Source organism: Solanum stenotomum, chromosome 11 (genome assembly GCF_019186545.1).
Source record: "Solanum stenotomum isolate F172 chromosome 11, ASM1918654v1, whole genome shotgun sequence".
Taxonomy (NCBI): Eukaryota; Viridiplantae; Streptophyta; class Magnoliopsida; order Solanales; family Solanaceae; genus Solanum; species Solanum stenotomum.
The window spans coordinates 52,399,561-52,412,195 of NC_064292.1; the positions used below are offsets into that span (position 1 = coordinate 52,399,561).

General features: G+C 32.1%; 2 protein-coding genes across 2 annotated transcripts; one reads left to right on the forward strand and one right to left on the reverse strand.

Annotated features, from left to right (window-relative positions):
• Positions 1–1,145: 1,145 nt before the first annotated feature.
• LOC125844222 (U-box domain-containing protein 14) lies at positions 1,146–4,570 on the reverse strand. The gene is made up of 4 exons (XM_049523494.1): positions 3,912–4,570; positions 3,210–3,326; positions 2,715–3,128; positions 1,146–2,600 (listed from the first exon to the last, which is right to left on the reverse strand). Exons 1-4 carry the CDS (start codon positions 4,182–4,184, stop codon positions 1,530–1,532), a joined length of 1,875 nt encoding a protein of 624 aa, XP_049379451.1. The 5' UTR covers positions 4,185–4,570; the 3' UTR covers positions 1,146–1,529.
• Positions 4,571–10,486: 5,916 nt separating this feature from the next.
• Positions 10,487–11,973, forward strand: LOC125844821 (SKP1-like protein 1). Its single transcript, XM_049524162.1, has 2 exons — positions 10,487–10,769; positions 11,640–11,973. Exons 1-2 carry the CDS (start codon positions 10,505–10,507, stop codon positions 11,915–11,917), a joined length of 543 nt encoding a protein of 180 aa, XP_049380119.1. The 5' UTR covers positions 10,487–10,504; the 3' UTR covers positions 11,918–11,973.
• Positions 11,974–12,635: the final 662 nt, after the last annotated feature.

Consider the following 12,635-nt stretch of genomic DNA (forward strand, 5'->3'; position numbering starts at 1 on the left):
TTCTCAATCTATGTTTGGTGTTTGTTTTGGAGGTCTGACTAAATTCAAAATCGCACATTAACGGCTCCATTAGGAAAGAGGTGCTCTGAGCAAGATTTTCTCCATTTTCAGAACTCAAATCCGAGAGGGGGTGCTCACCTATACAACTACTATAATTAGCTTTTAGAGTGTATTTCATCCAACAAATAAATTTTCAGCATCATATTTATTTGGATTTTCTTAATATTTTTGGATATGATAATTAATTCTTATTCTTAGTATATAGAGTACTCATATAAGAAAGTGATGATCTCAGAGGGACCAAACAATAATTTACTTGTTTGTTTCAAAATTCAAAGTCCAAATAGATGTTCAGCAGCTGGAGCTTTTGAATTTTAGGGTCCTACTCTTGTGACTATTGGCTATTGATCTACTGTTACTTTCACTCCGACGAAAACAGTATTTAGCGGCAATAAATATATACAGTATTAAAAAGTGCTAAAATCTTTGCCGGCATTAGTTAATTGTTCATTAGATTCAATATTGCTATATGCTTTAGAAAAACATTTACAAAGAGTACTAATTACCTCTAAAAATACATATTTAACAACAATTAAGTTATTTCTATTAATTAATTGTCGTTAAAGATCATTTTTGATGTAGTGTTTCTCTACCATTCATCTACTCTGGTGTACATTTACTTCTTGTTGTAAGTAATCTTAATCCGATAGTGTAGTGTGCAACTTGGTATTATTTGGTAGGGTGCATAAGAATATTAATACTAAATAGGTTGTATTAGTAATGATAGCTTAATAATACATGAATTAGTTATACTGACATTATTTCTTATCGATAACTTGGTTTAATGTATTAAAAATAACACGCATCGCATAATTTCTAATTTTTTTAATTTATTTATAAAAACACCCTCTATATTCTTTACCTTTTTACACTATCAGAAGCAATTGTGTCTTTAATCATGCTACATACATTAATAACCTTGATTCTACTAATACCATAATACATCAGATAATATCAAATATAGTTTATAACTTTTACTTGCATTAGTTATATATAAGTCGAGAAAGTGTACCAAACAAGAGATTAGTAATACCAAAACTAAATACATGCATTATTTTCTCGAATACCTTCTGCCAAACAACCCCTAAGAACAACAAATTTTTTTCTTCATTTCATCATCAAAAGTGGAAGTGACATTGCTTCCATAATCAAACACTAAGATGAAAGTATAAACAACAACATTATACAGATTACAGCTATAAACACTAATTTGAAAAACAAGCCTTTGCTCCTGGACCAAGCTGTCAAAATGAAGTGAAAAATATACATATAGAGAAAAACATTGCTGACTTTATAAGGGATCTTTCTCCGTTCGCGTGTCAGAATCGCGGAACAGTTAAGTTACTGGATTGTCTGACCTCCATGAAGTTCTCAGGTGGAAATAATTCTTCAAGATTCATACATTCTACTTCAATATAGATATTCTTCTTGATAGCTGCAAAAGAGTCTCAGCACAGATTAATCTAGTGTCATGATTCAACTGGATCGACTCGTTGGAGAAGTTCCAAAACACTTCCGGCTTTTCTTTTAGCTCTATCTGTACCATTCTCCGATAGTTCCTTCAGTACCTCTTCTGCTCCAAGCTCCCTAACGACCTTCAAGCTCTGTACATCACCTGTACATAGAGACCACAAAATAGCTGCAGCATTCTCTCGGTTACGAGGAGAACCTGTCCTAATTACCTCAACTAAGACGGGGAGTGGCTCAGATTGAGCAATAGCTGCCTTACCCTCTTGATGACTTGCTAGTATTGCCAATATAGCAAGTGCTTCATCCATCATTCCACCCCCGGGATCCTTGAGTAATCTCACTAGTGGTGGTACAATTCCTGCTCGTACTGCCCTCACTTTGTTTCCTTGATAGATTGAGAGGTTGAATATAGCAGTGGCAGCGTCCTTTTTTCCCCTTGGGGTTCCATGACAGAGCAAATCGATAAGCGCTGGGATAGCACCGGCTGCTCCTATTGCCACTTTGTTTTCATCAACTACTGATAAACTGAAAAGGGTAGCGGCTGCATTTTCCCTTGCTTCCATGCTTCCATTTCTTAGTACATCTACTATATCAGGTATAGCACCAGCATTTACGATAGTTCCCTTGTTACCTTCATTTATGGATAGGTTAAGAAGTGCGGTGACAGCATGCTCCTGAGTACGAGAATCTGATGATGATAGTAGTTCAACAAGTAGAGGAATTGCCCCGGCTCCAGCAATGCAGACTCTGTTATCAGCATTTCTTTTTGCTAGCAAACGGAGCTCACCAGCAGCTGCTCTTTGCTGCTCCGGATTACCATTAGCAAGTTTTTGTAATAACGCATCAATAGCAGCACGATCACAGTCCGAACCACCAGCTCCAGATCTTTTATTCCTACAAGTTCCTTGTTTTTTAGGCAGCTCAACACCATTATTCTCACACCACAAGGCAATCAGGCTTTTCAAAACATAGTTTGGAGTCAATGCAGTATGCAACAGTGTCTGCTGAGTCTTAGGGCAGGTCTTGTGTCCTGCATCCAGCCATTTTTGGATGCACGACCTTTCATAGGTCTGCACATGAAAACAAATAGCAGACAGCAATTAATCTTAAGCCAGTAATACGAGGAGCAATTAATTTAATCCATCAAGGTAAAATGAAATATCAAGAAACCAAAGACAATCAACCTGTCCGGTAGATACAATAACAGGATCTTTCATCAACTCAAGTGATATTGGACAGCGGAAGTCATCCGGAATAACGGGAGATCTGTGCCTAATCAAACTCTTGTCACCCTCAAGGGCATCCAGTTCAGGATTCTCTGTCATTGCACAGTCCTTTAGCTTTCTTAGGAGGTATGCTATTGTTTCAAAACACTCTTCGGGATCTCCACCACTAGAAATGACCATGTCATGGATGGCAAGCGACTCCTTCTTTAGATCATTTATGGTCCTGAGATGCAGTTTCTCAGACAGCCGTTTGAAAATCATGGGGTCAGGATATTGTTCCCTTTGTGCCAAAGCTAAATCCTTTTCAAGTTGCTCATCAGGTGACTCCATCTTTCCTTTGGCTCTTTTGAATTGAGCATGCACAAGTTCAATCTAGAAAAAAACAAACAATGTGTTCAGTAAAAGAGAATGGACATCAGGTATAACCATTAAAAGGACTGTTAGATGACGTACTTGTTCTCGAACTTCCTCAGATAAATCAAGCTTATTGTAAGGAATGTGGCTTAGTGCATCTTCAATTTGCTCTGTCACATTTAGGAACCTTGATGATATGTTCTCGATCTGTAAAGCCTGCAAGACGAAAAACACAGGTGACCCTTAGAAAAGATGAAGTAAGAGACAATGTCATTCATGATGATAATTTTCAGCACAGAGGCACAACGAGCTTGATGATACTGTACAAAAGTTATCCTCCATGCAGAATGTAAAGCTAAAGCAGAGAGCAGCCGCATAAGATTCATTCGACCCCTTGAGTTGCGTCTAACTCAACCTCAAAAACTAGCTCAATAGGGAAGGATTGTCTTAAGTCCAAGTAAGCTAACCACCAATCCATTCCCGCAACCAATATAGGACTCAAACCCACTCTAACAACCCCCTCCACGCCCAAGGCCAACTGGAGCTTGGATCGAGAACCCAAACAGGGTTGGACTTAGCTATAACACCATATAAAGATATGACACATGAACCTAACTTAACCCCAAAATCTAGCTCGAGAGGAGAGAACTACCCAAGTCCATATAAGCAAACCACGAGTCCATTCCCCAAACCAATATGAGTCTCTAACTACAACCAAGATTGATTACTCCTAAGCAATTGGCATAAATCATTCAACAGTGACAAAAATCAAATCAAAAGCCAAAACTAGCAAAACAATACCTGAAGAATCTTACTGCCTTCATTTACAGATTTGAGAAGCTCCAAACCTGAAATAAGAGCAATTCTCAACAACTCAAGTCCATGAACAACATCATCTCCAACCTCAACACCATCACTATCTTTCAAATCCTCAACTAAAGGGCTCAAAAGCTTCACCCTTCTCACCAAATTACTGTACATCCTCTTAGACACCGACCGGCACTCCGGCAAACCAGAAACCCCATCGATCAACTCCGTCAGCTCATTGATTAAATCCTCTTTCTGATGACCCATATGCACAAAAATCGATTCTTTAACCAAATTGAGCAAAACCCAGTGGGAAAAATCTATTCTTTAACCAAATTGAGCAAAACCCAGTTGGGAAAGTGGAATTTTTTATCAAATTGAGACACACCCAGATGGAAAAATGGAATATTTAATCAAATTTGGAGAGACCCAGATGGAAAAACAGCAATGATTAGGCAAATCCTTGCTGGGTTGGCAGTTGGTTGATGAGTTGACTGAGAAAAAACATGAGTTTTTTGGGTTCTTGAGGTGATTTCAAGCTCAAAGAATTGATGAATTTGAGAATCAAAAGAGAGAAAATTCAAAGCTCTCTTGTATGTTCACACAAGGAAACTAAGCAGGTGAAGCAAAGATGAAATGAAAAAATTGATTTGTTGAGCTTCTATTAGTCAATTGTAATAAGAGTTTGTCTTAATTTATTTATTTTTTGGTAGATTTGACAGATTAATGATGATTAATAATGACAATAATACAATAATAAGAACCTACTTTCACACCATATTTTGTGTTTTGATTATTTCATTACTACTTTTTTGCTCTTCGTCCTTTCTGGTAGGATTTGCACGGCACTTTGTTAGTTGCTATTTTTTTTTACGATTTTATTTTATACTTAAATTTATTGCTCCTGAGTTGATGTCTTTCGAAAATAACTTTTCTACTTTCACGAGATAGTAATAAGGTCTACGTACACTGTACCCTCCCTGAAAGCACTAGATTTGTTGCACTTGAGTCGGTTTCTTTTGAAAACAACTTGTGAAATTTCACTTTGTTATTATCTACTAGTATTTCTTATAGTATAGAAATAAATAATTGGTGTTGGTAAATATATTTATTGAATAATAATGTATTTTTAGTGAACATTTATAAAATATAGTGGATTTTATTGTTATGTGTGAACAACTGAACATGTAATTCAAGAAGTGGGGGTAGAAATTAGAGGGGTTTACTTGCATATTGTATGGGTCAATTTCAACATGAAATAAATTTCTAGCTGCCTTTTTTGGAAAACAATGTCCTTCTAATTTGGATTATATATATAGTCTTTTTTCATACTATATTTTTTGGGGTTATAAGAAGTTGAAGTTGCATTAGGAATATGTTAGAATAGGTCCACATCAAACTATATCAAAATAAAAATAAAATAGTAAGTATATATTATGTTACTAATATATATTGTAACATACTATGGTTTTTAATAATTAATAAGTCCTAACTTTGTTACTTTTTATGTAATGTTCATGAATATTCTTTGATCTGTCTTTTTTGTCCCAAAACTTAGAAAAGTTGATTTGATCATATAGGTAGACAATTTACTATAGGAATAGAGGATTCGTTAGTAAATACAATGTGTTATCTGATATAAATAAGAAATGAAATTTAAATTTTATTTATATAAATTAATATTTTATTTTCTAACAAACGAACTATTAAAATTGATTGACTTGATTTTTATGTAACCTTAGAGTCAGTAGTTCAAACGCATGATTCAATCTAGACTACTATTGACATTTTCTTCTTCAAAGTTTCATAAATTATTTGACCATTAAGGATTTTAATAGGAGAGATTGATTTAGAGGCAGTAATAATTAAGGGACTAACTATTGTGTTTTAGTAGTATAGGATTTTTATATATTTTTTTTTTGTTTTTTCCCAAAAAAAAATTATCCTTTTATGGTGAGTCGAAATATATTATGATAAGACAAGCAAACAACAAAAAAGCATTTTAGTCAATTTTTATAATTATCAAAATAGACCATGAATTTTTTAAAATAAAACAATATATTATGTACTATATTTGTTTGCAAGGAAAATATTGTACTAAAATTTGATAACGATTGGGATGCAATTAAGTATCAAAACATTAATTTCACTGGATTATGCTTAAAATTAAGAAAAACCTTACACATTAATAACACTAAGCATCATTTGTTGACTCTCTCAAAAAGATTATAATAATAAAAAAAAAAAAATTCTTAGAGCATAGAAGAAGTCTAATATAGATACTCTCTAACTCACCATAATTTGGTAATCTATCTAAATTTTGACGTATTCAAAAGGATTTAAAAAGTCATATATATAATCTTTCTATTCCGAATTAATATTTATATTATGATCTCGACTAATTTGATTGTGTGTCATATAAGACACATTAAAGGGGAAGTTCAAAAGTGTCTAACATGATTTTATTTTTTTCATCCTTAAACTTGGATGAATGTTAAAAATAAATATTGGGTCAGATCCACCCATAAGAGGTGCTAATTAGCTCGTTAGATTGTCCTTCTCCTTAACCCTAACTCTTGATGTATAAATGCACCATTAAGGATGTAGAAGAAGTGTTTTTTTTGTAGGTCGTAGACAAAGGAAATTTATCGCTCCATTTTGTGAGAATTTTTGATGATCTATGACACAAGTTGTGCTAGCTACATATCCATTTTTACTGCGGAGAAACTCTCAAGTGTCCCAACAAGTATATTACTACTATATTAGAAAAATCTTAGTCATCCACCTCAACCCTCAGTAACAGGGAGGAGCTAGAACCTCAAATATGAATTCGATCGAATCTAGTAATTTTTGCTTGGATAATATAATTGTGTTAATTTTTTTTTTTACTAAATATGTATAGATATTGATTTAAAACCTAGTTATTGTTAAATAAGAAACATATAAAATTTTGACCAAAAAAAAAGAAGAAACGTATAAAATTAAAATGTTGGCTTTGTCATGACTAATAATATAATCATAATGTATTTCTTCCTTTAACTCAAACTTAGTATTTTTTTTTGATAAATTCAAACTTAGTATTACTTCTAAAGAAAGTAGGGTCTATTGCATTTTATCAAACCAAGAAATTAAAGAAAACATAATGAATTGCACAAGGAAATGAACTATTTAGACTTTCAGCCACTTAATGAAATCTTTGATTGAGTTTTGATATATAATTTTTTTTTTGTTTGTTAAGAAAATGCAAAAAAATGCTCAAACTTTAATTTGTGAACAATAATCTTTTGTAACCTACAACACCAATAATAACATACATACTCATAGGTGAAGTCTGAAGAACTGGATCTTGTGTGTACACAGTCTTTTCAGCTTTAATTTATATGTACCTTACAAACGTAAGATTGAGAAACTGTTTCCATATTTGTACCTTACGAACGTAAGATTGAGAAACTGTTTCCATATTTGAGAAAGTCAAGTTCATCTAATTTGATTGAAAAGTTGGTCAATATTGTCAGAGATTCATCAAATTTGATTGAAAAGTTAGTCAATATTGTTAGTTGAGTACCAAATTTAACATATTATGTTATTTAGTCAAATTTATTACAGTACTGTTAAAGATAGAAAATAAACTTTGAATTACTTAATATTATGTAGTATTATATATATTTGTACACAATATCTCTCATAATTAGTATCCATGGAAAGCAAATTACCAACATCTAATTAACTTAGCAAAAGGTGAAATAATACAAATATTTCATGATTTATACTTTTAATGTCAAACTAATGAATACATGATATGTATCATATGTATATTTTTATTCCTTCATCGTAACTTCTTTTCATACCACACATTGCCAGTATCGTCAAAACAAAAGAACTAGTAAATTATGTTCGTCAATTAAGTTTATTCAATAGAAGCATAATTTGATTGAAATGTTCAATATTGGTGCGCACTAAAATTAACTATATGTACATACTTAAATTAATTAATTTACTATAATTACCTAATTTAGTAAAACAATTATATATAATTAAGTGATAGAAGCTTACGTGCAAATGTTTGTCATACATCAACTTGCTTTGTGTAACCAAGTAACTAAAGTGAGTTTATAAGTAAAATTTTTATGTTTTTCTTTAAGATAAATGAAAAAATGTCATCTCTTGGCCATATATAAATCTATTTATTAAGATAAAAAATTATTTTTACCTTAATTTTCAACATAGTTCTACTAATAAATATAATATCAACAGAATCAAAAATTTCGTTAAGAAGATTCAACTTCTATTATATATACATAAAATGACATTAATTGTTATTTTGGATATACAATATAGTTTTTCATCGAAGAAGATTAGAGATGGACTCGTTACACCCACGTGTCTCCACCCCGTCTTATTGAATGACACAAGCTGGGAAAGGCTGACTTGGCATGGGAGAATTGGTCCAAAATGGGAGCATGAAAAATGATGTGTTTAAGACAGTTGTCATATATTTATATTGACATGTCTGCCGGCATGCATATTGCCTTTGATTACTCCTATTATTATATTGTTGTTATGTTATTGTCATTAATAATTATTATAGTCTTTTTTTAAAAATGTGGATTAGAGGAAATAATCCCTACCAACTATACTTTGAATAAGGACATTATAAAGATTGTGTTAATTTGGAGATGGACCTTTGAATCTAAAAGTTTCAAAGTTAAACAACGTTGGAAGAGATTTAGTAGCTGAAGTGTAAGTTTAGTGACGACTTAACATATAAAATGGAGATGGAAGTGAAGATCAATGCATGAGTCTTATCTAAGAGAGGAAGTTACAAATAGGCAGGTTGAATGAGTTATAATTTTATGGACTAATTTTGCCACCTCTAATTTTAAGTACCTTTAGTTTGCGTCACCAAGGAGATTATGGGGAAACTCATTGATGATGACATAACACATCATATTGGAGTGGAATCGGTAAAAGATGCTTGCCTTTGTGGTATTGTGCTATAAAAATGTGTTACCAAGGCTTAAAGGTAAGAACTAGAGAGTAGTGCTTAATTAGACGACCATCATGTTGTATGCAGTAGACTGTTGGACATTCACGAACGCACATGTTCAGTAGATTAAACTAAGAGAAAATAGTCAAATGCCCCCTTAACCTATTATCGAATTTTTGTAATTAATGAAAAAAGGGATAAAGAGAAAAAAATAAATATAAATAATAAAAAATAACAGTTGTAGCGAGTGTGCATCACTACATGTTGAGAATGTGGTTGTCTAGTTTTAGGGTGGTATATATTTTGTTTTTAAAAAGTTTAGGGGGGTAATAGGACCCCGCAAAGTATAAGTGTATAGTTGAAAATTCGATAATAGGTTAGGAAGGCATTTGTCTATTTTCTCATTAAACTAACGAAGATAAGAATACTTAGATGTGTGGACTTACTTATAAGAAATGAAATCTTTTAATAATTTTCATAAATCATCAGATTTTTATGTTTATGAAATTCATTTGTTTCATTAGATTTTATTTCCTTAATTTTATTTTTAGAAATTGATCATTTGACTCACATTTCTTCTTCTTATTTTTTTGTGGTCAAAAGTAGAAAAAAGTCACGGCTGACGCGTTTTTTCTGCTTGACCCACTCTTGACATATTTTATTTTACGATAATTAAATTATATGAATTTTGATCAATATTTTAGGATATACTTTTTCATTAGATTAATGATTTTATAACTATTTAACATGTCTATAAATCGATAAGTCAAATTACTTCACTTTAAAATCGAACCAACCGATATATATCCCTAGCTCCGAGCTTACAAGATATAAAATCATCTTTGTTAAGAAGAGTTTACCCCTAACATGAAACTTTCCGTAAGCAAATCTCAATTCAGAATTAGTCCTACCCTCCAATGTACATAACATAAACATGAGTAGATCAAATAGATATTAAATTTTAATTTTCTTTCTTCATTTTACTTGTCACGTTTCACCTTACGAAAATCAAATTACATGGACTTTGATCAATATTTTAGGATATACTTTTTTATTAGATTAATAGTTCTATAACATTGTAGTTATAGTCATGTCTATAAATCGATAAGTTGAACCACTTAACTTCAAAATCGAACCAAACTGACTGATACACATTCTAGCTTCGAGCCCTACACGATATAAATTTATCTTTGTTAAAAAGAGTTTACCCCTAAAATCTCAATTCAGAGTTACTCATACCTTTCAATGTAGATAACAGACAACGGTAGTAAAAAAATAAAAAAATCTTTCCTAATGTAGACAAAAATAGAAAATAGAAAGAAAAAAAAAAGACCTCTTGTATCCATTATTTACGATCCATTTTGACCCTAAAAAAGCTAGAAAAAATGACAAATGATTTTATTTATTTATTTTCAGACCAAAAAAGAATTAGTCTTTAGGGAAATTCGTTACATTTTCAATCCCAAATTTTAACATTGATCCATTTTTATCGGACCGTTTTAACCTCAATAAATACCCCTAATTAAAAAAAAATAACACAAATAAACTAAATCATTATTTCATTTATTTTAGGAAAAAAAAAATCTCAAAATTTTCATCGATGGCAGAATCTGAAGACACAAAGAAAATGTTGACATTAAAATCAAACGACGATAAAGAATTTGAAGTTGAAGAAGCAGCAATTATTCAATCGGAAATGATTAAAAATATGATCGAAGATGGATGTGCTACGGGTGTAATTCCATTACCAAATATCGATAGTAAAACGTTAACTAAAGTAATTGAGTATCTGAATAAGCACATTACTAAGGATGAGGACGAGGATGAGGACGAAGCCGATGATAAAGGAAAGGCTGTGGAAACAGGTGAGTAATAATAATGTGGTAAATGGGTGAGTGGGGTCAAATTGGGAAGGGCAAAATGGGTAAAGTTCATGAATAGTCACTTTTCTGTTATATATTTGAAAAAAAAAGTAATCATTAACTAATAATCATGTTATATAGAAAAACTAACTTATTTCAAGTACTAATAAAAGCATTCATTACAAACTCTTGTGCTCACTTATCTCAAGTATAGGATGTTTTCCCTGAGCCTGTCTGTATTGAATACGTTTTTTCCGTGTAGAATAGAGAGTCTCTCTAAGATTGATAGAATATACGTTTTCTTTCTCTGATTAAAGATTGTCCAAAGAGGACTAAGGGACAGATCTTGTGCTTGCAAGTAAGCTTCCTTTTCTGATGAATCGTATAGTTATACGATTATATCGACTGGTGGAGTTTCAGATTCCACTAGTGAAGTTTCACAAGGTGGAAAAATGATAGTCATAACTTGCTTAAAATTTGCATGGACCAATATTGGTTGGTTCAAATAATAGATCATAAATCAAGTCGCGCCACATGGCCAAATCTCTCTTGAGCTTTGGTTGGATTTTGACTTGTCGTATTATATGGTCTGACCTGATATTTTGACAGGTTCTTTTGTTGGAGTAATGTATGCAATGAGCCTATATAGGCTCATTACATTCGAGATTTGACTTTAAGTAATTGAGCATGAGAGGCAAACGTATCGAAGGATTCATGTTAAACTAAGTAATTTATCAGATAATCGAAAATAGAGGATCTTGAAACATAAGTACTAACGAAAATTGAGATGAACTTAACTCGATATCTGTTAGATCAAGTCATAACTCAACTCGACTTACACATAAATGGATTAATTTCTACTACCTCTCGTAGGTGAGGAAGACGATCTCAAGGAGTTCGATGAGCAATTCGTGAGTGTGGATTGGGAAGAGCTCTTCGATATCATAATGGCTGCGAATTATTTGAACATTCACGAGTTGATGGAGTTGTGTTGCCAATCTGCAGCTGATAGGCTGAAGAACAAGAGTGTTAGAGCTGTTCGCGAGATGTTAAAGATTACGAATGATCTTACTGAGGAAGAAGAGAAAGAGATTATCAACGATGCTCCGTGGGCATTTGAAGGTCCTGAGATTGATGATACCGTTAACTAGGTTATAGTAATCGTATAGTTTATTAATAAGTTAGATAGTCGAGGTGTGTCCAAGCTGATCCTGATACTATAGTTATCAAAGAAAAAGTAATAAGTAGTGGCTAAAGGGTCTATATGGATCTTTTAGATATAATGTTAGTTCTTTTACTTTGCTTGTTATTCATGGTGTTTTAGTGTATTTTGCACTGCTGAATAATTGAGTTATTTATTGTTATGATGCAATTTTAGCCTATGACATTGAGGATTATATGTATACATGGTCTAACGATGGCGGAATTGTGATTTTCATTAAGAGGATTCAAAATATAAAGAAGTAACGCATATGAAGAAGCTAAAGAAATTTAACATCAACTAGACGTACAAAAACATAATTTTGATCTTATATATACAGTTTACCCCCTAACTCCGTCCATTTCGTAAAAAAATTCTTCTTTCTTACTGATTTTTATTTTTTTGATAAAGAATCTCATGAAATTGCTCATGTATTAGTAGTGATGTTGCTCAGACTATTCGAAAATGTTATTTTTCGTGTATTAAATCCTTCAAAAATTATTGACTTTTTCGAAGATCCGACAATAATTTTGAAAAATTCTAACAATATTGATTAGAATAACATTTATGTACTAACTATCAAGTTATTTCAAAGTCCAGAAAGGAAAAAAGAATTAGCTTTAACTAACACACACACACATATATTATTATATATATAGAGTTGATAA